Below are 27371 nucleotides of genomic sequence, written 5' to 3'. Positions count from 1 at the left end.
AGTCTGGCAGCAACTAAAATGGGGAAACCACCTCCAAATGTATACAGATGGGTCAAAAGATCATGAGAGTGGGAAAGTGGCAGTTGGTATTAGCATACCTGAAATCGGATATAAAAAAGGATACAGAATATCAAACCATATGTCAGTCTTCACAGCAGAAATGGTGGCAGTTCTGTTGGCAGTAAGATGGGTTGAGGACAATAAACAGGGAAATGCAATCATATGCAGTGATTCAACAGCAACCATAACTATGATAAAAGAAGGGAAATCCAAGTCCAGACCTGATTAAGTTGTAGAAATTTTACAATCTTTGTTTAGAATCCACAAGGCAGGGTATGAGGTGGGGTTTCTTTGGGTTCCGGCACATATGGGTGTGAAAGGGAATGAGGAGGCGGATGAGATGGCAAAGAAGGCGGTGAAGGAGGAAAGTGTGCAAATTCAGTTGCAATATGGGGCACCAGAGTATAGTGAAATAATAAACAGGTCTCTAAAAGAAAAGTGGCAAAAGTCTTGGGAGAAGGAAAGGAAAGGAAGGGCATATTTCCAGTGCAGGAAAGAGTAAGTAAAGACAAGTGCACTTACAGGTGCAGTAGGAAAGAGATGTAGTAATCTCAAGACTGAGACTTGGACACTGTGGGCTGAGGAGTGGGTTGGCTCTGATTGGTAAGCATCCTGATGGCAAATGTGAGTTTGGAGATAGTGAGACCGTGAAACATGTACTACTCCAGTGCAAATTATACTCCAGTCAGAGAAGGACTCTCTTCAGGAAACGTGGAGCAGATGGGGAAACTGTTTTTAATATGCGAACGCTTCTAAATCTAGATTCTTGGGTTAAAACAAAGAAATTGGTGGATTATCTTCACAAAACAGGATTGTACAAAAGGATTTGATGTAGTTCTTAATAACTAACTGTAGGGGCAGCAATACGCCAAAGCTGCGTCTAGTCTGCCTAACTAAAGAAGAAGAAGAAGGTTAACCTCGCAGTTCCAGAGGACCCGGATGTATTACTCTTTTAGCAACATCGCGCCCGGCGTTATTAGAACCAGCAGCGCGTCTTCGTGGTGTTGAGAAAGTGTCCGTTAGCTTCACCAGTACTGATCCATCAGAGTCTCTGTGTGTCTGGATAAACCCGTCTGGATGGACTTTGTACTCTTCACCTTTTATTCTGAAGGTTTGACCTCTGACTCATCTCCCGGTAGCATACGAAGCTAGTTAGCTTAGCATGCTAGCTGTAGACGGTTTTAACGGAGTTTGTGGAGAAAATGAGTAAAGTCCAAATGCTGAGAGCGTTGGTGGAGCAGCGACTAGCTGCGGCTGCTGAAGAGATATTTGGGCTGTTTGAAGGAACGATAGCAGAGTACGAGGAGGAACTTTCTCGTTCTAAAGAGGAGAACGAGCGACAGCGGAGACTCTTAGACGCTGTTTTCCTCCCGGAAGTCCGGATTCACGGAGCAGGTTCGTTCATCAAATAAACTTCCTGTGTCATTATCAAAGTTCCACAAACAGATATTGATGTACTGGAAAATGTTATACGTACATAACTTCTCACCTCATACTACTATACTCTGGAGCAACAGATATATACTGTACCGAAATAAGTCCTTATTTTACAAAGACTGGTTTGAGAAAAATATATGGTCCATATTTGATTTAATGGATGATTAGGGGTCTCTTATTAGACTACGATCAATTCTGCACAACACAACTTCATCCCTTCAAAATCAGACTTTGTTAAAATGCATAAAGCACAACCCAAAGAATTTGTATTTCTAACTCAGGGAATCCCAATTCTGGACAGAAAATGTAAGAATAGTTTTATAAGAAACAGCCTCAGTGGGAAATTATTCCCAGGGAGACAAAACAAAAACAACATCTTACACAAATTTGATAAACACTCAGTAAACAAACTGAGAACTATGTACATAACATTCCCTATACCACCCAAAATGAAAGAAACACACTTCAAGATCATGAACGACATTTATCCTTCCAAAGAATTACATATGCTACGTTTTAATATTGATGATAATATGTGCTCACTTTGTGAAAGTGATATTGAGACAACAGACCATATCTTTTTCTCATGCACGGTAATACAGGCATTTTGGCTTGATATCCGCAAATGGTTCAAACAAAATATCCCATCATTTCCAGCTTCTATTTCTAGAGACAATGTCACATTCAGTATGATACTGCAAAACAAAAACAAAAATGAACTCTGTCGTAATGTAATTCTATGTCATCCATACATTTTTCATCCACAAAAATAGAATACTGAAATCATCCCCCAATCTAAATTTTTTCATGAATGAATTTAAAATATATTTAAATTCTTTAAAATTAATAAATGGAAGAAAAGCACAGAAATTGTATAATATTCTTAAACACTTCCCCACTGTCAGTTTACTGAATTTGAACTTTGTTTCCCCTTGTATGTACAATGATTTGCTCTAATTTAATTTAATTATTTATTTTTGTTCTATTTTATTTATTTTATTATTTTTACTATTATTTTCACCTTTCTACCGATGTTACAACTTTATTCAGTATTATTACCAATTGCACTTCCTGTATTAAATTCAAATGTGGTATACCGCTTATGCAATCATCAATACAACTGTTGCCATGTTTTGTACCTTTTTCAATAAACTAAAAAAAAAAGGTTAAAAAAAAGGTTTGTTCATCAACACATCCGGGTTTCTCAGCGTCTACATGGCGTCAAGTGTTTCAACATGATATCACATACAGAGTATTCATGTTCTTCACTTGAAGACATGAACTTGATCTGTTGCTGTGTGTTCAGACTGACTGGTATGCAGTTTCTATGAATATTGTCATGTGACTACGGATGACCTCATAACAGCTGGTTCATTGTATTTTTACAGTTTGTGTCCGTCTGTCGTTCTTCCTGTTTGGTAACTGTGCACAGGGACTGTAACACTGAATGATGGCAGGAAAACCAGAGTATGTACAGTTGACTGATTGTTGAGCTGTTTTACTGAAACGTCTCTGTGTGTGTTTTCCTGCAGACGTTCAGCAGCTGTTGGTGAGCAAAGAAGAGGTTCACATTGAGCAGCAGGACTGCAGCTCCAGTCTGAACCAGGAGGACCCTGAACTCCCACACATTAAAGAGGATCTGGAGGAAGTCCAGACCAGTCAGGAGGGAGAGCAGCTTCGAGGGCTGGAGGAGGCTGATATCAAGTTCCCATTGCCTCTTGTCCCTGTAAAGAGTGAAGAAGATGAAGAGAAGCCTCAGTCCTCAGGGCTGCCTTCACCTGCAGCCTGCAGCTCAACTGAACACATGGAAACAGAAGCTGAAGAAGAGGACTGTGGAGGACCAGAACCAGCCAGGAACTCATATTTACAACCAGATTCTGAAGACAAGACTGGAAACTCTTCTGATCGGGAGACTGATGACAGTGCTGATTGGCAGGAGACCAGAGAAACTCAGTCAGGTCTAAAGGCTTTGAAGAATGATGAAGTCCCTGACAGTGTGATGAGGTGTAGTCCTGGTGAGAAACCATTTAGATGCTCTGAGTGTCGGAAAACTTTTAGGACCAATGGAAATCTAAAGAGACACACGAAAACGCACACAGGAGAAAAACCTTACAGCTGCTCAGTTTGTAAGAGATATTTTACACTTAGTGAAACTTTACAGAACCACATGAGAATTCATACAGGAAACAAACCTTTCAGCTGCTCAATTTGTAAGAAATCGTTTGCACAAAGGGGAACTTTACAGAAACATATCAGAACTCATATTGAAGACACACCTTTCAGTTGCTCGATTTGCAAGAAATATTTTGCACATAGTGGAAATTTACAGAAACACATGAGAACTCATACAGGGTATAAACCTTTCAGTTGCTCAATTTGTAAGAAATCGTTTGCATGGAGTGGAACTTTACAGACACACTTAAGAACTCATACAGGAGACAAACCTTTCAGTTGCTCGATTTGTCAGAAATCTTTTGCACAACGGGGAACTTTACGGACGCATATGATAACTCATACAGGAGACAAACCTTTCAGTTGCTCGATTTGTCAGAAATCTTTTGCACAACGGGGAACTTTACGGACGCATATGATAACTCATACAAGAGACAAACCTTTCAGTTGCCCAATTTGTAAGAAATCCTTTGCATGGGGTGGAAATTTACAGACACACTTAAGAACACATACAGGAGACAGACCTTTCAGTTGCTCAATTTGTAAGAAATCTTTTGCACAGAGTGGAACTTTACAAACACACATGAGAACTCACGCAGGAGAAAAACCTTTCAGCTGCTTGGTTTGTCAGAAATCTTTTACAGAGAGTGGAACTTTACATAGACACATGATCACTCACAAAGGAGAGTTTAATTTAAGACATAGTCTGCTCACTGATGATAAAACAAACAAGCAGTGAAGCCAACTTAGTGCCGTGCCACTTGGACCCTGCAGAGAACCAGACTGTCCTTGTCCTTTCTATAAGTATCAATACACATTCTGGTTAGTTGCCTGGCTGAACCAGCCTGTATTCCGAAAAACATCGTTTGGACAGTATTTTTCACTGTTTTCTATTTTTTCAACATATTTTTATATTGAATAGTTTCATGATACATTTAGGATGTTTATGTGATTTATTACATTTATTTGACTTCTGATGTGTAATAATTGTTGTCTGTTAAGTCAGCAGGCCCCATGCATCGTTTTACCTTTTCATTTACATTTAGGTCATGTAGCAGAGGCAAACACAAACACGTGACCCTGTTTTTCCTATTGTATATTATATTTCATGGTTTCTAGGAGATCAGTCGTTAAATTGAAGGTTAATCGTTTTCTTGTCAATCTGTTGAGCTGAGCACCTCCTGAACTGTCAAATGAATGTATCTTTTATTAAAGGAAAAGGATGAAATCACACCGTGTAGTTTGCATTGCTGAGTGAGAGAGGTGCAGAAAAAGACCAGAAGGAAATGAAGTGGCTATATTTTGTTTCCTGCAGGACCATAAATGCTGAAGACAATCCCATGAGTCCTCGATTTCCATGTCCTACCCACATCTGGTACATCGGGAAAAGATGGAAAGTAACTGAAAATGTTCGTGTTTTATTGATCAATTTAAGGACTTTTATTTTGTAGTTTCACATCCCAGTTCCAGAGGACCCGGATGTATTACTCTTTAAACAACATGGCGCCCGGCGTTATTAGAACCAGCAGCGCGTCTTCGTGGTGTTGAGAAAGTGTCTGTTAGCTTCACCAGTACTGATCCATCAGAGTCTCTGTGTGTCTGGATGAACCCGTCTGGATGGACTTTGTACTCTTCACCTTTTATTCTGAAGGTTTGACCTCTGACTCATCTCCCGGTAGCATACGAAGCTAGTTAGCTTAGCATGCTAGCTGTAGACGGTTTAACGGAGTTTGTGGAGAAAATGAGTAAAGTCCAAATGCTGAGAGCGTTGGTGGAGCAGCGACTAGCTGCGGCTGCTGAAGAGATATTTGGGCTGTTTGAAGGAACGATAGCAGAGTACGAGGAGGAACTTTCTCGTTCTAAAGAGGAGAACGAGCGACAGCGGAGACTCTTAGACGCTGTTTTCCTCCCGGAAGTCCGGATTCACAGAGCAGGTTCGTTCATCAAATTCAATATAATAATAGATCTTTGTATAACAAAAACTGGGTCAATAATGGTATTTTTTTAGTTTTACAACTCATGAAAACTGATGGTCAGTTATTACTTCATGAAGAATTTATTTCTAAATTTAGTATAGAAGTTACGCCAAAAGAATATGATGTAATCTTTGATTCTATCCCCAGGAATGTGTTGCAACTTCTTTTTGGTTATACAACTGATCATTATAGGACAACTCCTATAAACAATATTTTTCTGCGGAATGTTGATATCACAACTTAGAAATATACAAATAAATACATCAGGAATTTTTTGATAAATGTATCTATTCCTTCGGCTATTTCTTTTTGGAAATCTCTTTATAAAGATGTGAATTGGAAAAAAATGTGGTTGATTAGTAATACATTTTGTCTGAATAACAAGATCAAGGAAGTATCTTACAAAATTATACATAAAATATATCCAGCAAAAAAACCTTAGAAAGATTTAAACTTGATATTGAGTATTCCTGTGATTTCTGTGGTTTGGTTAATGAATCTATAACACATTTATTTTTTCATTCTTTATATTGTCAAATGTTTTGGTTAAATGTACAAAATTTCATTGAAAACAAAACTGGATTCACTACAACTACATGAAAAGGACATTTTGTTTTTCTTTGAAAATAGTAACCCCCCCCCCCCCCCCCCCCCAAAAAAAAAACTTACCTATAGCACTCTGATCGTAGCACTGTTGCTCTTAAGGTACTACTTTACTCAGATGAGGAGCTAACACTTGTTCTATTTTTAGCTCTTACTTTATCTGCAATGATGTGTTGTGGTTTCTTTGTTTCCTACTTTTGACTAATGTACTTATTGTAAGTCGCTTTGGAGAAAAGCGTCTGCTAAATGACCTAAATGTAAAATAACAAAATGGAAAATGATTTTATTTTTTTTGTACAACTTCTTTTATATTTAGGTAAATTTCACATACATAAAAAGAAATGGACTAACAGCAAACCAAATTTTACACTTTTTTTGCAGGAACTTTATTTTGCAGAAATTTTTATTTAATTCATGTTTTTTTTCTCTTTCTCTCTCTTTGTATATTTATACCTTTATTTATTTTCTCTCTTTCTCTGGCTCGACAATTTTTGTTATGTATATAATTATTATTAAAGTTTAAAAAAAAAAAAAAAGTTTCGTTCATCAACACATCCGGGTTTCTCAGCGGAAACTTCTCAGTGGATCTGTTGCTGGGTGTTCAGACTGACTGGTATGCAGTTTCTATGAATATTGTCATGTGACTACGGATGACCTCATAACAGCTGGTTCATTGTATTTTTACAGTTTGTGTCCGTCTGTCGTTCTTCCTGTTTGGTAACTGTGCACAGGGACTGTAACACTGAATGATGGCAGGAAAACCAGAGTATGTACAGTTGACTGATTGTTCAGCTGTTTTCCTGCAGACGTCCAGCAGCTGTTGGTGAGCAAAGAAGAGGTTCCCATTGAGCAGCAGGACTGGATCTCCAGTCTGAACCAGGAGGACCCGGAACCCCCACACATTAAAGAGGAACTGGAGGAAGTCCAGACCAGTCAGGAGGGAGAGCAACTTCGAGGGCTGGAGGAGGCTGATATCAAGTTCCCATTGCCTCTTGTCCCTGTAAAGAGTGAAGAAGATGAAGAGAAGCCTCAGTCCTCAGGGCTGCCTTCACCTGCAGCCTGCAGCTCAACTGAACACATGGAAACAGAAGCTGAAGAAGAGGACTGTGGAGGACCAGAACCAGCCAGGAACTTATATTTACAACCAGATTCTGAAGACAAGACTGGAGACTCTTCTGATCCTGAGACTGATGACAGTGCTGATTGGCAGGAGAACAGAGAAACTCAGTCAGGTCTAAAGGCTTTGAAGAATGATGAAGTCAGTGTGTTGAGGTGTAGTCCTGGTGAGAAACCATTTAGATGCTCTAAGTGTAGAAAAACATTTAGTCTTAGTGGCAGGCTGAAGAGACACATGAGAACTCATACAGGAAAAAAACCTTTCAGCTGCTCAGTTTGTAAGAAATGTTTTCATCGGAATGACCATTTACAGTTACACATGAGAGTTCACACAGGAGAAAAACCTTTCAGTTGCTCAGTTTGTAAAAAATCTTTTCCACGGAATCAAAATTTACAGCTACACATGAGAATTCACACAGGAGAAAAACCTTTCAGTTGCCCAGTTTGTCAAAAATCATTTACTCAGAATCCAAATTTAGAGAAACACTTGAGTATTCACAGAGAAGAAAAACCTTTCAGTTGCTCAGTTTGTAAAAAATGTTTTCCACGGAATGAACACTTACAGTTACACATGAGAATTCACACAGGAGAAAAACCTTTTAGTTGCTCAGTTTGTCAGAAGTCTTTTGCTTGGAATCAAAATTTAAAGACACACATGAGAATTCACACAGGAGAAAAACCTTTCAGTTGTTCAGTTTGTAAGAAATCTTTCGCTCAGAAACCAACTTTACAGAACCACATGAGAACTCACACAGGAGAAAAACCTTTCAGTTGCTCAGTTTGTAAGAAATGTTTCAGTGGCCATGGCTATCTGAAGAGACACTTGAGAATTCATACAGGAGAAAAACCATTCACCTGCTCAGTTTGTAACAAATCGTTTTCAGTTAATCATATTTTACAGACACATATGAGAACTCATACAGGAGAAAAACCTTTCACCTGCCCAGTTTGTAAGACATCTTTTGCACAGAGGGGACATTTACGGGGACACATGAGAACTCATAAAGGAGAGAAACCTTTCAGTTGACCAGCTTGTAAGAAAATACACAGTCAACATATACGGAGACACATGATAACTCACACAGGAGAAAAACCTCTTAGCTGCTCAGTTTGTACGAAATGTTTCGGTGACCACTGGCACTGGCCTTCAAGGCCATCAATGTGACCGTGGACATCTGAAGAGACACCTGAGAACTCATAAAGAAGAGAACCTTTCAGCTGCTACGTATGTGAGACACACGTACGTCTGATTCTGAGTCGTTGCACGGTCAGACCCATACATTGTTTTATCTTTTCAACCATGTGTCCCTTTTTTTCCTCTTGCATATTGTATTTCATGGTTGTAAGAATATCAGTGGTCAAATTGAAGGTTAAATGTTTTTTTGTGAAGTTTTGTTGAGCTGAGCACCTCTTGAACTGTCAAATGATTGATTAAAGAAAAAGGGTGAAATCACACAGTGTAGATTGCATTGCTGAGCGAGAGGTGCAGAGGGAATGGAATGGAAATGGAAAGTAACTGAAAATGTAACTGTTTCATTAATCAATTTAAGGACTTTTATTTTGTAGGTTAACCTCCCAGTTCCGGAGGACCCGGATGTATTTGTCATTTAGCAACATGGCGCCCGGCGTTATTAGAACCAGCAGCGCGTCTTCGTGGTGTTGAGAAAGTGTCTGTTAGCTTCACCAGTACTGATCCATCAGAGTCTCTGTGTGTCTGGATAAACCCGTCTGGATGGACTTTGTACTCTTCACCTTTTATTCTGAAGGTTTGACCTCTGACTCATCTCCCGGTAGCATACGAAGCTAGTTAGCTTAGCATGCTAGCTGTAGACGGTTTAACGGAGTTTGTGGAGAAAATGAGTAAAGTCCAAATGCTGAGAGCGTTGGTGGAGCAGCGACTAGCTGCGGCTGCTGAAGAGATATTTGGGCTGTTTGAAGGAACGATAGCAGAGTACGAGGAGGAACTTTCTCGTTCTAAAGAGGAGAACGAGCGACAGCGGAGACTCTTAGACGCTGTTTTCCTCCCGGAAGTCCGGATTCACAGAGCAGGTTCGTTCATCAACACATCCGGGTTTCTCAGCGTCTACATGACGTCAAGTGTTTCTACAGGTAAAAGTTGTGTGAGTTGTAGACAATAACGGCTTCTGTGGACACCGGGTGAACCTATAGAAGGTCTTGTATCATACTGAACGTCCTGTTATAGCCTACACCCGATCGATCAATCATCTACCAGACTCCATTCAGAAAACAAACATTTTAAAAGTTGTTAGCTTGTTCTTTTGCAGACAGACCCAAGAAAGCATAACTTCAGAGTTTGTATTGATCACCATTATTATGGAGTTATTTCAGCATGATTTTGATCTGTTTATTGCTATTAAATCCAGAGATGGACAGAGTACCGTACTCGACCCCAGTACTTGAGTAAGAGTACAAATACTACTGGTCAAAATTTACTCTGTTACAAGTAAAAGTAGCTCAGTCGACATGGTACTCGAGTAAGACTAAAAAAGTACTGGCTTTTTAAGGTACTTAAGTATCCAAAAGTACATGCTTTTAAATTTACTTTAAGTAAAAGTAAGAGTAAATTTCAAATAAAATGAATGGTTCTAGGCTTAACATAGTTAATAAATATTTGTGTAAAAAAAAGGCTTTGGGGGTTCATGTCTTCCTGCACCACCAGTAAATACCAACCACTGTTATGTGCTATACAGTCACACAAGATAAGTACAACAAATACAATAAATATACCTTTAGGTTCATTCCGTGTCATTTCATCAAATTTCTGAAAATCTTTCCACCTGACCATCTCAGAATGTCCTGAAAAAATTCAAGTACAAAGACACACTTGTTAATAAGACAAATCCCAAATATTAGGTCTCTACTGTCAACAGTTTTCTCATGAAACATCATTGAATGAAGGGTAGTTTAGACGGTTTTTGGCATCATACTCTGAAAAGCCATTTTTAAACAGCAATATCTGGAAAACTATCTCACCTGTGGCCTTCAAATTTTCTACAGAGTATATCTGTTACTAATAGCCTCCAGACATGAAATATCAGGGGTGTAGCTCAATGATAACCTAGTATGGTAGGTACTTAAAATGTGACTTGTTGAAATAAAGTAGTACATTTGAAGAGTGGCTGAGCTCCCATTTTTGCAGATAAAAGACTTCTATCACTTCTGCCTCTATCTCTGGTGTTAGCTTAAACATTCTACAAAATATGGTCTCTCTTAGATTATTAGTTTCACAGATATTAAGGCTCAAAAATGGAAGTAAACACATCTTTGCCCAACTTCAGAGTCATATTCCAAAAAACTGACAAGTATCAGGTCCAAACTTACTTTTTTTGAAAGATCATATTCTTGTTAAAATCATATTAAAAAATCGGGAGGGTGTTTTGCCTCAATTTGTCACAGTGATTTTTTAAAATCCTGATATTGGTGGGGGTTTTGTGGCTCGTTTTGGTACTGCATGTCCTAACAGCCTACTGGTAAACATCACAGCAGGGCAATTCAATTGTGTTTTTTACCATTTACCAAAGACTTACATGTGCCTAAATGCTACTGATAAATTTAGCCTCATGAACAAATTAAAATGTAGCACAGTTGTAGTTACAGAGGCAATAAGTCCTTAAATGTGAGTTAAACATGCTGAAAGCAGCTTTTAATATCTTAAACCATGAACAAATGTAGCATAATATTGAAGACTGTACATTATGTCATACTTTAAGTATACAAATTACACAACCAAATCAAATAATAATCTTAATTTGAGCATAAAGATTTTACATTACAGTAGAACAGTCTCCAAAGTTTGATATGCAGATCCCACGTGAAGCCGTTTTTTTCATTTAAAAACGAGAGAATGCGCTCATCCTTGTACAGGATGAAGAGGTGTCTGTACAAAAACGTAATTATAGTTTGCATCAAAAAATGTATTTGTGTTTTGTTTTTGTTTTTTTCTTCCCCAAGCTCATAAAATAATTTGGGTCGCACATAAATTGACAGGGTCGGTCGGAAACCGGAACCGAACAAAATTTATTTTTAGGCCCTACTTTATTTCGACAAGCCACATTTTAAGTACCTACCATACTAGGTTATCATTGAGCTACACCCCTGATATTTCATGGCTGGAGGCTATTAGTAACAGATATACTCTGTAGAAAAACTGAAGGCCACAGGTGAGATAGTTTTCCAGATATTGCTGTTTAAAGGAAAACACCACCGCATTTCCATACTGAACTATGTTCTGCTCTGATGTTAGACGAGGTGATACATACCTCCCTCTCCTCTGTGCGTGCACTCAATGGCTCTTGAGCGCACTCCGCGCAGCGCTAATTTGCTAGCATGTAGCTTGTCCCAGTATATTCCTTAGGATCCAAAGGGGGGTGAAGTTAGAAGCGACCAAGCACTTCCACGTTGTCCCTATTTAAATACGGTTACGTGAGTAGTTACACGACCCACGTTTGGTTACACAAAATGAAACATGCCAATTTTTCTAAGCGGATAACAAGGATAACTATATAGTAGTGTTGTCACGATACCAACATTTTGGTACCGGTACCGGTACCAACATGTGTTTCGGTACTTTTCGGTACTTTTCGATACTTTTTCAAATAAAAAGTGAACGCAAAAAATGTCATTACTGACTTTATTTTAATAGAAAATCTTAGAACAATAACATATTAATCAGCAAATAATATAAAATACCACAAAGACAAGCTTTTCTAATGCACATAATTTTAAAAATGTTAAAATATAAATACAATAATATAATATAAAATATAATATTATAAATAAACCAGCTCTTTTTTTTTTCTTCCAGAGCTACTTTTGTTAAGAGTGAAGGGCGGTGGCGCTTGCTTTTAGCACTGAATGTGGCTTTTTTTCATGAGTTTAAATGACCTGTCGTTCCCTGAGTTCAGTGTGCAGGTCTGGGTGCTTGTTCCTTTAAGTGTTTGGCTAAGTCGGAGGTGTTTCCGCCGTTAGCCATGCATGTTTTAAACACCGTTTACACAGTGGTGCGTCGCCGTTAACTGCCTCGCCTTGCGCATTTGTTTTAAGCTAAAGTACGGCCACATCGCACTTCGCGGCGCTGGTTTGTCCGCAAGTTGCGGCGTGGTGACGGTTGCAGCAGCCATTCTCCTCTCCGTGCTTCGCTCTCTCGCGCTCTCTCGCTCTCTCTCTCACTCGCGCTCTCTCTCGCGCTCTCTCTCTCTCTCTCTCGCGCTCTCTCGCTCTCTCTCTCTCGCGCTCTCTCGCTCTCTCTCTCTCGCGCTCTCTCGCTCACTCCAAGCTTTCCTCCTGCTCCGTTTGTTGTTCCAGTCCACGCTGTTCGCTAACTTGCTAGCGGTTTCCTCCGGCTTGCCTTTTATCTCTCCAAGCTGCGGCTCGCTCCTCGTCCTCTCAGCTGTAGTTACAACGCGGTGACGTCACGTGGCGAGTTCGCCGCGCTGTTGCGGGCGCTGCCGGCGGCGCTGCAAGTACCGGTCCCGTCCAAATGCAATATGGTACCGTTTTAAATGCCTCAGTACCCCGGTACCAAATTAGTACCGGTATACCGTGCAACCCTACTATATAGTATGGCGGAATAACAACTGGAAGCACTTCGACGTCGGCGCAGTAATATCATCACTCCGCTCCCCCTCTTACTTCCGTCAATAGAACCTACGTGACCTGCACGCCGTCGCCTGCACTACCTGTAGTAGTTTGTGCACAGTTGAGGAAGCATCAGGTTGTAGTAAGATAGTTTGTGAACAATCAAACATCATGGTTATAACGTGCATCGTACAGGGTTGTGAAAACAAGCAGAAGGTATGTAGTCCCGTCATGTTTTGAGTGATGATATTACTGCGCCGACGTCGAAGTGCTTCCAGTTGTTATTCCGCCATACTATATAGTTATCCTTGTTATCCGCTTAGAAAAATTGGCATGTTTCATTTTGTGTAACCAAACGTGGGTCGTGTAACTACTCACGTAACCATATTTAAATAGGGACAACGTGGAAGTGCTTGGTCGCTTCTAACTTCACCCCCCTTTGGATCCTAAGGACAAGCTACATGCTAGCAAATTAGCGCTGCGCGGAGTGCGCGCAAGAGCCATTGAGTGCACGCACAGAGGAGAGGGAGGTATGTATCACCTCGTCTAAGATCAGAGCAGAACATAGTTCAGTATGGAAATGCGGTGGTGTTTTCCTTTAAAAATGGCTTTTCAGAGTATGATGCCAAAAACCGTCTAAACTACCCTTCATTCAATGATGTTTCATGAGAAAACTGTTGACAGTAGAGACCTAATATTTTGGATTTGTCCTACTAACAAGTGTGTCTTTGTACTTGGAATTTTTTCAGGACATTCTGAGATGGTCAAGTGGGAGGCATTTGATGAAATGACACGGAATGACCCTTTAACTAGTATGACTAGATTAACATAATGTATCTTACGATGTAATATTGCCAAGGAAACTGCACTGTCGTAGCCATGTTCGATGCTCGTTGAACATAGCCCATCTACAAGCTCACAAACGCATATCTTCTGACTTCTGCTATGTGCTTGCCTGTTAATCAGGCATGCAAGGATGTTGTACGACAAAGTATACATCCAGTTTATTCAGCCCAAAAGCAGCGTCCCCCCAGGATTATACTAGAACAGCAGTTCTCAGTAATATGGCAAATGGATCAACTAAAGCAAAGCAAGGGGGTCGACAAAAGTTTGGTGAGTGTAATAACAAATAACGTTACGTTATGAGAGCGTTTCATTCGGCCATCGTTTCAGACCACAACACACACACACACAGCGCCATTTCCTACAAAATGTAGTTTTTGTGATCAACACACACTCACATTCTCACAACATGATGACATTGACCGAGACAAATAGAAAAAAAACATGGTGAAAGTCTGGTTAACTTACGTCAACTTGTTTCTTTAAGTTGGACGTGGAGTTGTTGAAAGCAGAGATACTTTTCCTTCGGCAAACACAATAGGGTCATTCCATGTGAAAACAGACAATATCGGGGTACCATGTACATGACACCTCTCAGATTTTGCTGAAAAGCGGTGAAAATATGCCTTATGTTACCAAACGAGGGAATCTGAAGTTTCAGGTCAATATCTCAAATGGTTTGCCCGTCGCGTCCGACACATTGGAATTTCGCATTTCATTTGTTGGCATTTTTGGAAGCCCATAACTTCTGTTCTTATAGTGATAGAAGGCTGGAGATTGCTCTGTTAGTTCTTTGTAATGTGTACTACACAATTCTATAGGCAGAATCAACATTCCTTACTGTTTGGGTGAGAGGTGGGTCACCAAAGCCAATTTTTTTTCGACGGACAAAATTATTTTTCACTTTTTGGGTGTTCCTAGCACCACGATTAATGATCACATTTATTCTTAACAGGATTATTTGTTATATTAGGGACCTTTGCTCTTGCCAAAATGAATTTGAAGGGTATGGTACCACTGGTGGGGGTTTTATGGGGGTCCAAAAACCCTCCCGGGCAGAGGTGACTCTTTTGGAAACCCATATTTGGACCCCCAAATGACCACGTGGGCACTTGATGATCCTAATGGGATTTATATCAGATAAAGATACATATTTGTTCTTTCTTTTAATAAAATAAAACCTTTGACTATGAAGCTCCAACATATGAATTTTATTCGTCAAAATGCACCATTTTGGACATTTTTTCCAGAAAAACCCTAACCCTAACCCTCTGAAATGTATATCAGGGAGAATTTAGTGATGATAAAGCATGAAAATAGTGGAAATAACTTAGTATTATGCTCAGTGATGGCAAACAATTAAATATTAAGACTGCTGGCCAATAATTTACGGAAAATCACAAATTAACCCCTTATCCCCGATGAAAGAGACCCGCCTGTGACAAGCGACTTGCAGCACGAGCAAGTCTGCAGGCCACTGATGCAAACCACATTCTGACACCAATGGAGATGTTTCAATGGGCAAAAGAAAACATTAAGAACATTATATTCTTCTTTGTTAGTGCAGAAAAACACGAGGAAACGTACAAATTGGAGAGACGTTACGCCTCGGCCAAAATGATCAGTGGAACACGATCTTGCATCATTGCTTTATACCAATTTCCAAAAATAAGACACGGTTGAAAAGAATATCACAGGATACAATATTCACAGATGTCGATGCAGGACCACAATCGTATTCAGAACACTTGGATACGGAACACCCGGAGGCAGAACTCTCGCAGTCAGATCAGCCACAAAACTACATTTTCCAGCCAGGAAAATACATTGCCTGTATCTATGATGATGACTGGTTCATTGGAATCATTGCTGAACGTTCAGATAAAATGGTGATTGTTTTTGTAAAATTAATTTAAGTTAATTTAAATTAATTTTTAAGGATTTATGTCTCAGCAGCAGCAGCAGCAGCGTGTCATACTTCCTAGTAGGCTATGGCAGCGGCGGACTGATATCACCTAGCACTTATAAGATACCGGTTCTATAATAGTTTGTTTACCTGCTGTCATTGCTACAGATGCAGAGTAGCCTGCAGTGCTAGTTTCTTCAATCTCACAGAAATGGACACTTTTGGAGAATATACTGAAACTTTTGAAGACTCTGATGAGGAGTTTTTTTCCACCCAAACCCAACCGTACCTGTACGAGCCTGAATATACAGAGGAAGAATTGCGCGAGAGGGATGCTCAAAGGGCAGAACGTGAACGAGCATCTGTGGAGACCGAGATAGTCCCCGCTGGGAGACTGGTGAACAAACGGAGACTGGTGGTGCCAGGAGGGAATCCCCCGCAACGCGTCCGAGGGTTTACGGGTCTACGGACGGAGCAGAGGTCTGGGTTCGCGGTGCGTAATTGTGGGTTTGCGTGGCCGTGGGCTGCCCGGTGTTTGGGGAGGTCCAAGCGCTTTTCACCCAGGTCTGAGGACATGAGTCCCGACAATTCGTCCCGGTTCGATTGCCTATTTACGGGAAGTATTTCAGGCGGCGCGTCTTAGAGTTTTGAGTCCGACGGAGAGTCCGCATGTGTGGCTTCGCGTGGCCGTGGGCTGCCAGGTGTTTGAGTGAGTTCCGAGGGCTTTTCAGACAGCCTTGGGGGTATAAGTGCCGATAGTTTGGCCCGGTTCGATTGCCTAGTTACAGGCAGTATTTCGGGCGGCGCGTCTTAGAGTTTTGAGTCCGACGGAGCAAAGTAAAGTTCCGCTGCTGCTGAGAAACTAGTCTAGTGTTTTAATGGATTTGCCTCGGGTGCACTGTGGAGTGGGCAAGACTGTTTTTAATGCTTGTCTAGCTAAGAACCATTGACTTGCGCTAGCCATAGCACAAGCGAACTCGGCAACTAGAAGAACTGAATGAAATGTCTTGAAAACGTCTCCAGACGTCTCGAACACACCGGCTCACTTGGAAAATAGGTCTTATGTCCAAAATTCTAAACTATCCCTTTGAGTACAGTACTTAAGTAAATTTACTCCGTTACTGTCCACCACTGATTAAATCACAGCTAACACTTGTATAGTCCAGAACAACGAAGGCATTAGAATCAAAGTCACTGTGGAAGTTCAGGGTGACATGAGTGGTGTTCAAACTGTGTAGAACTGAATATTTCACACGTTTGACGAGTGGTTGGTACTCGTGGACTAACAACTGGAGGTGGTCTACTATCCCGGAAGGGGGGGGGGGGGTGGTATGCTTTTGCCAGACAGTTTGTCTCACATCCAAACATGTGAAACTAGTGGTCCCAGTAGTTCAAGTGTTGACAGTGGATGACAGGTTTTAAGACGTGTATGTATTTCATTATTCTCCACAGATGTTCAGCAGCTGTTGGTGAGGAAAGAAGAGGTTCCCATTGAGCAGCAGGACTGCAGCTCCAGTCTGGACCAGGAGGACCCGGAACCCCCACACATTAAAGAGGAACTGGAGGAAGTCCAGACCAGTCAGGAGGGAGAGCAGCTTCGAGGGCTGGAGGAGGCTGATATCAAGTTCCCATTTACTCTTGTCCCTGTAAAGAATGAAGAAGATGAAGAGAAGCCTCAGTCCTCAGAGCTGGCTTCACCTGCAGCCTGCAGCTCAACTAAACACATGGAAACAGAAGCTGATGAAGAGGACTGTGGAGGACCAGAACCAGCCAGGAACTCACATTTACAACCAGATTCTGAAGACAAGACTGGAGACTCTTCTGAACCTGAGACTGATTACAGTGCTGATTGGCAGGAGACCAGAGAAACTCAGTCAGGTCTAAAGGCTTTGAAGAATGATGAAGTCCCTGACAGTGTGATGAGGTGTAGTCCTGGTGAGAAACCATTTAGATGCTCTGAGTGTAGGAAAACATTTACAAACTATAAACATCAAAAGAGACACATGAAAACACACACAGGAGAAAAACCTTTCAGCTGCTTAGTTTGTCAGAAATCTTTTACAGAGTGGAACTTTACATAGTTACATTGACATAGTCTGCTCACTGATGATAGAACAAACAAGCAGTGAAGCCAAGTTAGTGCCGTGCCACTTGGACCCTGCAGAGAACCAGACTGTCCTTGTCCTTTCTATAAGTATCAATACACATTCTGGTTAGTTGCCTGGCTGAACCAGCCTGTATTCCGAAAAACATCGTTTGGACAGTATTTTTCACTGTTTTCTATTTTTTCTACCTAGAGTACGAGGAAGAACTTTCTCGTTCTAAAGAGGAGAACGAGCGACAGCGGGGACTCTTAGACGCTGTTTTCCTCCCGGAAGTCCGGATTCACAGAGCAGGTTCGTTCATCAACACATCCGGGTTTCTCAGCGTCTACATGACGTCAAGTGTTTCAACATGATATAACATACAGAGTATTCGTGTTCTTCACTTGAACAGTGTCGGCATACCGTTTGAAGTCAAATCGACGTCCATTGCGTTCGACTAACCGGCCTAATCCGACTAACATGCTACAGCTGACAATAACTGGCTTTGTTTTACTCTGCAGCAACTTTCCGGGTAAAAGCTGCGTGAGTTGTAGACATTATCAGCTTTTCAGCCATTGGTTGTATGCTACTTTAACAATGCATTGTGGGAGTCCACTATTTTTTTCATTCTTAATAAAAACAATAACTTATATGAAACTCCATGTTCTGACATCCTAGATTTCTACCATGGTATCGTTTCCATGAGTGTATCGAGACATTTAGGCCGAGTATCATATGAAAGTCACAGTTTTGGTATCGTGACATCACTAGAGGGAACCAGATTGGTTTCATCCTCCGTGGATCTGTTGCTGGGTGTTCAGACTGACTGGTATGCAGTTTCTATGAATATTGTCATGTGACTACGGATGACCTCATAACAGCTGGTTCATTGTATTTTTACAGTTTGTGTCCGTCTGTCGTTCTTCCTGTTTGGTAACTGTACACAGGGACTGTAACACTGAATGATGGCAGGAAAACTAGAGTACGTACAGTTGACTGATTGTTCAGCTGTTTTACTGAAACGTCTCTGTGTGTGTTTTCCTGCAGACGTCCAGCAGCTGTTGGTGAGCAAAGAAGAGGTTCCTATTGAGCAGCAGGACTGGAGCTCCAATCTGAACCAGGAGGACCCTGAACCCCCACACATTAAAGAGGAACTGGAGGAAGTCCGGACCAGTCAGGAGGGAGAGCAGCTTCGAGGGCTGGAGGAGGCTGATATCAAGTTCCCATTGCCTCTTGTCCCTGTAAAGAGTGAAGAAGATGAAGAGAAGCCTCAGTCCTCAGGGCTGCCTTCACCTGCAGCCTGCAGCTCAACTGAACACATGGAAACAGAAGCTGATGAAGAGGACTGTGGAGGACCAGAACCAGCCATGAACTCATATTTACAACCAGCTTCTGAAGACAAGACTGGAGACTCTTCTGATCCTGAGACTGATGACAGTGCTGATTGGCAGGAGAACAGAGAAACTCAGTCAGGTCTAAAGGCTTTGAAGAATGATGAAGTCCTTGACAGTGTAATGAGGTGTAGTCCTGGTGAGAAACCATTTAGATGCTCTGAGTGTAGGAAATCATTTCGTCTTAGTGGCAGGCTGAAGAGACACATGAGAACTCATACAGGAAAAAAACCTTTCAGCTGCTCAGTTTGTAAGAAATGTTTTCCACGGAATGACCATTTACAGTTACACATGAGAGTTCACACAGGAGAAAAACCTTTCAGTTGCTCAGTTTGTAAAAAATCTTTTCTACGGAAAGAACATTTACAGGTACACATGAGAATTCACACAGGAGAAAAACCTTTCAGTTGCCCAGTTTGTCAGAAATCTTTTGCTCGGAATCAAAATTTAGAGAAACACTTGAGTATTCACAAAGGAGAAAAACCTTTCAGTTGCTCAGTTTGTAAAAAATGTTTTCCACGGAATGAAAACTTACAGGTACACATGAGAACTCACACAGGAGAAAAACCTTTTAGTTGCTCAGTTTGTCAGAAATCTTTTGCTCGGAGTCAAAATTTACAGACACACATGAGAACTCACACAGGAGAAAAACCTTTCAGTTGCTCAGTTTGTAAGAAATCTTTCGCTCAGAAACCAACTTTACAGAACCACATGAGAACTCACACAGGAGAAAAACCTTTTAGTTGCTCAGTTTGTAAAAAATGTTTCGGTGGCAATGGATATCTGAAGACACACTTGAGAACTCATACAGGAGAAAAACCTTTCACCTGCTCAGTTTGTAAGAAATCATTTTCAGTTAATCATATTTTACAGACACATATGAGAACTCATACAGGAGAAAAACCTTTCACCTGCCCAGTTTGTAAGACATCTTTTGCACAGAGGGGACATTTACGGGGACACATGAGAACTCATAAAGGAGCGAAACCTTTCAGTTGACCAGCTTGTAAGAAAATACACAGAGTCAACATATACGGAGACACATGATAACTCACACAGGAGAAAAACCTCTTAGCTGCTCAGTTTGTAAGAAATGTTTCGGTGACCACTGGCACTGGCCTTCAAGGCCATCAATGGAACGGCACCCATCCACCTTCAAAGTAGTCAAAACCCACGCCCCGGCACAAGCACTTCATTCCTCTACTTCAGCTGGCCGGCTGGTACGCCATCGCTGAAATCAAACAAATATTCTCAGCAAAGTCCCGACTCTTCTCTGTTCTGGAGCCTCAGTGGTGGAACAAACTCCCGACCAATGTCAGGACAGCAGAGTCACTGCCATCTTCCACGAAAGACTCAAGACTCATCGGTTCAGACTTCACCTCGACTCTGCATAGCATGACCCACTAACAACCCCCCCACCCACCCAAAAAAAACCATTTCTTTGTTCTTACCTATAGCATTTTGATCATAGCACTGTTGTTTGGAAGATTATCTGTTCCCTCCTCACCTCACAGACCCAGAGCCACGCCCCTTTCTTTGCCCATTCATTTCCCCACTCAGTTCAATCACCTCCAATCAGCCCATGTCAATCACTCAATCACTCCCTGCCCTGCCACAGACTATTTAAGCCACAGCTGTGACCACACCCCACCCTTTTGCTCAGAGACACAGAAACCTGAGACCCTTGTTGGAAGAGACTGAAACCCTTGAGCTCCTCGTGTGCGTTAACTGAGAAATGTGAGTTTGTTTAATTTGTTGTGGTAAATTACCTTCTGAAAGCATTGTATTGCTGCTGAAGTTAGTAAATGTGACCATGAAAGATGATTCTTAGTTTCTTTATTTGAATGCAGCATGTTGTAATATATTTTGACCTAGTTATGGGCCTTAGGTGAACATTTGTCAAGCTTGTGGGAGATGTATTATATTATGTTACCGGATGTGGCAGTGAATTGTGGAGCTGATTACGTGCCTTTTGTTTGCTCCCTAGAAACCACACACACACACACACACACATACCTATACATGTTGGAAATAAAACCTTTTGAACCTTTGGAAGTTTGACTGGACAACCCTGTGTTCTCACCGACACCCCCATTGGTATCAAGCCAGCATCTCAACACCCCCAAAAAATCTCCTCTTCACTCCTCTTAAGTACTTAAGGTAGCCTTAATGAACAGCTACTACTTTACTCAGACGAGGACCGAACACTTGTTCCTATTTTTCCGCTCTGACTTTATTGGCAATGATATGTTGTGGTTTCTTTCTTTTGACAAATGTACTTATTGTAAGAAGCTTTGGACAAAAGTGTCTGCTAAATGCCCTAAATGTAAATGTGACCGTGGACATCTGAAGAGACACCTGAGAACTCATAAAGAAGAGAAACCTTTCAGCTGCTACGTACGTGAGACACACGTCTACGTCTGATTCTGAGTCGTTGCACAGTCAGACCCATGCATTGTTTTACCTTTACAACCACCTGTCCCTGTTTTTCCTCTTGTATTTCATGGTTTAAAGAAGATCAGTGATCAAATTGAAGGTTAAATGTTTTCTTGTCAAGTTTTGTTGAGATGAGTGTAACAGACAAGAATATTAATCTATGGTTAGTCAATATTGTAATATAATAGTTTCAGCACATGCAATCTCAATGTGGTTCCAGGTGTGTATTTGTAATGGTCACTGTTTTTGTTGGTCACTGTTAATATAATGACCACTATTAAGACTGCAGCAAGTTAAGGGTTAATTGTTCGTGGCTCTGTTGGTAATGCCTCTGGACTCCACTAGGGGGATCGCGCTTCTCTCCCTCACTCAATACAGAGACGAGTGAATGCGAGAGCAGCGTTTGTGTATTTCTTCACATCTCTCCCTCACTATTCCCCTTTTTAACGGCACAACATTTGGAGGCACCGCTTGGATGTTCGGCTTGAGGAATATCACTGAGCTATAAGTGGAATCCACTGGTCATCATCCCCCCAAACAACCCAGTCATCAGAGAAAGGAGCCAGGCAGGGCGTCGAGGTGGCCTTCAGACAGACATTGGAAACTTGTATCCTGAAGTGAGCAAAGTAACCACTAGGGAGCAGTATAAAGCCAATTAAGTCAGAGAACCCCCTATCTAACTGCTTCTGCCTACTCATCTGATAAAATGGAGTCCGAATTGGAGAAGTTGCAGCTCGAGATTAAAGGAGCATTGTACCAACTCACTGTAGGACAACTGACTACTGTAGGCAATGCACTTCAGGTTTCAGGACAAGGAATGAAAGATGTGACCGGTGAAACCCGCAGTCAATTAATTTCACATGTCATGAGATATCTTGAACAGGTGGAATTATCCGATCTAGAGGATGGAGGCATGGCAGACCTTCTCGATGTTCAGGATGTCATAGACAAAACTCAAATGGCACCAAATCCAAGTGCATGGGAAATCATAGATCAAACTGAAAAACAGTCAAACCTCCAGAAGGAGGTAGAGGCACTAAGGCTGTCGTTACAAGAAAAAGAAAATACAATGTATGACCTAAGGTACACAAGCATGAATCCCCCTGCCAGTCCCAGAACTCCAGTGAGGAATATGGCCCCTGCACCCCCTGATAACTATGTGGCGTAAAGATTTAAAGATAGCAGGCCAAATAGGCGAGCCAGGGCAAAAAGATAGGCAAACATTTTCTAGTCTGGCCAGACAAATTGAAAATGGGCTAAGCAAAGGCTATCCAGAGTCAGAGATCATTGATGCTGTAATCCGCGCTATAACACCAGGCCTGCAGTTACGTAGTTACCTTGAAGGGAAAGGACAACTGGCCCTGCAATAGACTGGCGTCCTGTCCAGGGTGTACCCTGCCTTCGCCCAATGACAGCTGGGATCGGCGCCAGCCCCCCCGCGACCCTGAATACAGGATAAGCGGTAGTAAATGGATGGATGGATGGATGGATGGAAAGGTCAACTTACGCTGCCTGCTCTTCGCAGAATCCTCAGGTCACATTACCAGGAGAGAGGGGCCACAGAGCTATATAAACAACTCACTTCGGAGGTCCAGAGCTGCAAAGAGACCCCTCAAAACTTCCTGATAAGGGCAATGGACATGAGAGAGAAAATGCTGTTTGCCTCTCAGGAAGCTGAGTCAAACTTAAAATATGATCCAGCTTTAGTTCAGAGTCTCTTCATGCATACTGTCCTAACTGGCCTACAGAACGACAATATTAAAAGTGATTTGCAGCCTTACCTTCTTCAGACAAACACGTCAGATGAGCTCCTGCTGGAGAAACTGAACACTGCATGTGCCAATGAAAAGGAGAGACAGGACAAAAAGAAACATGCTGTCCCATCACGATCAGCAAATGTGAACACGGTCCAGTCCACTGAGGTTCCAGTGGAAAAGAGGATAACCACCAAGCAAAACACTGCCACTTTGCCCCCTGATCTGCTGTCCGAAATAAAAGAAATGCGCTCTGACATGGTGCTGTTGAAAGATTTAAGAGCTGAGGCCCACTGCTGTTACCCCACAGTACCTCCCACCGATCCAAGAACCAGCTCATGTGCCTGCCCCATATCCACCAGCGATCACCAGCAGCAGTACAGGGGTACCGACCAGGATTCAGCTCTACGGGGATGAGGGACACTGCTCAGTTTCAACAAAGGTTTGCACCACAGCGTTATTACCCAGCACCACGCCCCCGTCCTAGGTGCTTCTCTTGCATTCAGAAAGGTGAATGAGTACTGTCAGCATTGCTTTAGGTGTGGAAGCAGTGAACATTTCAGAGCAGGTTGTAGGGCACAGAGGCAAGTGGAATCTACTCAGGGGAGCCCTTTAAACTAAGTGGGGTTGCTCCCATGGGACATGGAGCAACCAGCAACATAGATCGGTCCCAATGTTGTGTAGGGTATGAAAAAGAGGAAGTAAGTGAGGGACTAAAACGTTGTTCGGTTTGTAAAAGCACGTTATACTGCTCAAAAGAATGCCAGGGAACTCATTGGCCTGCACACAAAAAACATTGTAAGCCATACACATGTTCAGGTATTAAGAAACAAGCAATACAGTCAGGTGAGAAATCCAAGTGTAAAGAAAGTAGTGGTCCTGGGAGAGTACCTACTGTAAGAGAGCTAGTAGGGAAGAAGTGTCTTATGAAGTGTTTTCTGCACAAACAGAAAACTCAGGCACTTTGGGATACGGGTTCACAAATTTGTGCTATAGATGAAGCATGGAAAGGAAACTACTTACCTGATATGCCACTAAGGGATGTAGCAGAGCTAATTGACCCACTTGACCCCTTACAAATTGAAGCAGCAAATGGAACAGAAATGCCATACATTGGTTGGCTTGAAGTGTCCTTTAAACTTACTGCTGGTGATGATGAGTTGCTAATACCCATGCTAGTGCTAAAAGGTAACCAACAGCAGTGTCCCATTATTGGCTTTAATGTCATTGAACATCTTGTGTTAGACAGTCTGCAAGCTCAGGTAAAACATAGTGACAAAGACAAGCTTGTAAAGGCAGTAAAACTGGCTTTTCCTCACCTTAGGAAAAATAAAGCAAAAACCTTTATTAATGCTGTGAGTGTAGAACAGACATGTGATCATTATGTAAGGACTGTAAATGAGAGGGTCAGTGTGCCTAAACGTAGATCCATCCAAGTTGAGTGTCGAGTACAGGCCCAACCCCTCAGGGAAGATAAGATTATGATTTTTGAGCCCCATGAGAACCCCCAGTGGCCAGAAGGGCTAGAGTTTTGTGAAACTCTTGTGTCAGTGGAGGCAGGCATGGCCCCAACAATTATTGTTAGTGTGCAAAATCGTACCAGTCATGACATTTCACTGGCAGGAAGGACTGTTGTTGGAACTGTGCAGTCAGTCAGATCAGTGTATCCTGCAGACATATTTAAAACAGACAACCTACCTGCTGCGTCCATGCACCATGTCAAGGTCAAGAGTTCCAGTGAAAGCACGCCTATCCAGGAACAGTGGGACCCGCCTGTTGATTTGACTCACCTTAATGAACACCAGAGACAAATAGTGAGACAAATGCTTAGAGAAGAGTCAGACTCATTCTCCAGTTCTGATGACGACATAGGCTGTATAAAAAACCTGCAAATGAACATTCCACTAAAAGATGCTGAGCCAGTTTCAAGAGCATATCTCTCTGTTCCAAAACCGTTATACAAGGAGATGAAAGGCTACTTGCAGGACTTGATAGCACAAGGATGGGTTAAAAAGTCTATGTCTTCCTACTTCTCTCCAGTTGTTTGTCTAAGAAAAAAAGACGGCACTCTACGCTTATGAATCGACTACAGGGAGCTCAACAGGAAAACTCACTCAGATCGCCATCCCATCCCCAGAGTACAGGACATTATGGACAACCTGGGAGGAAATACCCTCTTTTCACTGCTGGACCAGGGTAAGGCATACCACCAGGGATTCATGACCAAGGACAGTAAACATCTAACTGCTTTTGTGACCCCCTGGGGCCTATATGAGTGGGTCTGAATCCCATTTGGGCTTATGAATGCACCGGCAGCATTCCAACGCTGCATGGAAGAGTGCTTGGAGGGCTTGAGGGATGAAATATGCGTGCCTTACCTTGATGATGTTCTTGTGTTTAGCAGGACATTTGAGGATCACGTCAGTGATGTCAGGAAGGTGCTGCAGTGGTTGAGGGAGCATGGCATTAAACTAAAACCCAGAAAGTGTGACCTGTTTAAAGCAGAAGTAAGGTATCTTGGGAGAATTGTGTCTGCTGAGGGAAACAGGGTGGACCCTGCAGACACTGCTGCAGTAAGGGCCCTGAAAAACAAACATCCAGGTACTGTTGGTGAGGTAAGAGCAATATTGGGACTGTTAAGTTATTACAGGCAATATATTAAAGACTTTTCACGTATTGCAAGCCCCTTATATGAGCCCCCTGCTTAAAGCACCCGTGGAAACTGAAACTCTGAAAACCAAAAAAAGGACGTGGCCAACAAAACAGAACAGCAGAGGAGTACCATCAAATACAAGGATCGAGTGGACGGACATGCATCAGTCAATCCTGGAACAGTTGATAGACTGTCTCCTCCAGCCTCCTATTCTAGGATTCCCAGAGTTTTCCCAGTCATTTATCATTCATACTGATGCTTCCAACCAGGGACTGGGTGCCGTATTGTACCAAAAGCAGAATGGAAAGCTTTGTGTGACTGCTTATGGCTCCCGTACTCTAACAGCAGCAGAGAAAAATTACAATTTGCATTCAGGCAAGTTAGAGTTCCTCGCCCTCAAATGGGCAATTACAGAAAAATTTCGTGACTACCTTTACCATCCTTCACCGTCTACAGTGACAATAACCCTCTTACCTATGTATTGTCCACTGCTAAGCTGAATGCAACAGGGAGCCGATGGGTAGCAGAACTGGCGGACTTCACAATCAAATACCGTCCTGGTAAGGAAAACATTGATGCAGATAGTCTGTCCAGAATGCCATTGGATATGGAAACATTCATGGAAGAGTGTTCAGAGGAAATATCACATGATGTGATTGGAGCAACGACGCAAGCAGTGGAAAATCAGGATTGTCTGCAGCTACTGATAAATAAATAAAAACATTCCTTCGATTGGTGTAAAAGGCCGAAATCGCGTCTGGGGATTATTCCGAGGCCCCGAGAGCTCCGGGATTGGGACTGTGTTGCACCAGGTTTGGTTGCGTCAACGTGGACTCAGTTTAATTCGTTTGGTGGACTGCACGAGTGCTGGGGAACTGGGGATTATGCAATACCTTGTTTTGGGGAAGTGTTTTATAATGGACGGGATGTGGCGTTGTGGCGTTATTGTTCTTACATGGTCTCTTGAGTTCCATTATTAGGGAGGCAGGCTTCGTCTAGTAGGGACGAACGAATATTATTTCTTCAGGCATTGGACGTTTTTTTTTCATTTGTTTATTTACATTGTAGAGGGTACCACCTGTCTAATAGTAGCGCTTTCATCCCAAAAGAATCTTTTGTGCATATTAACGTCTCAACTAAATATATATGGTTGAATTGTTATACATGGGTGTCTCAGTAAAATGTGCAGCTGTAGCTACAGAGACAGTCCTCATTCCACTAACAACAGACCAAATCAAGCATGACCAAAGAAATGATTCCACTATTGGACCAGTCATTTATTTATTTTTATTTATTTATTTATTTATTTTTATTTATTTATTTATTTATTTCGGGCATGTCA

General features: G+C 41.8%; 2 protein-coding genes across 2 annotated transcripts; both read left to right on the top strand.

The window, feature by feature from the left end:
• The first annotated feature begins 5397 nt into the window (after nt 1-5397).
• Nucleotides 5398-8817, top strand: LOC311028265 (uncharacterized protein). The gene is made up of 2 exons (XM_084032702.1): nt 5398-5603; nt 7055-8817. The coding sequence occupies exons 1-2, from the start codon at nt 5411-5413 to the stop codon at nt 8389-8391; spliced, it is 1530 nt and encodes a 509-aa protein (XP_083888828.1). The 5' UTR covers nt 5398-5410; the 3' UTR covers nt 8392-8817.
• Nucleotides 8818-9199: 382 nt separating this feature from the next.
• LOC311028260 (uncharacterized protein) lies at nt 9200-21160 on the top strand. The gene is made up of 4 exons (XM_084032696.1): nt 9200-9413; nt 17164-17646; nt 18009-18107; nt 18843-21160. Exons 1-4 carry the CDS (start codon nt 9221-9223, stop codon nt 20183-20185), a joined length of 2118 nt encoding a protein of 705 aa, XP_083888822.1. The 5' UTR covers nt 9200-9220; the 3' UTR covers nt 20186-21160.
• The last annotated feature ends 6211 nt before the right edge of the window (nt 21161-27371 follow it).

This window comes from Eutrigla gurnardus (assembly GCF_963514095.1).
Source record: "Eutrigla gurnardus genome assembly, chromosome: 17".
Classification (NCBI taxonomy): domain Eukaryota; kingdom Metazoa; phylum Chordata; class Actinopteri; order Perciformes; family Triglidae; genus Eutrigla; species Eutrigla gurnardus.
Note: the sequence above shows the minus strand (reverse complement) of the source record. Positions and strands in the feature narration are given on the sequence as shown.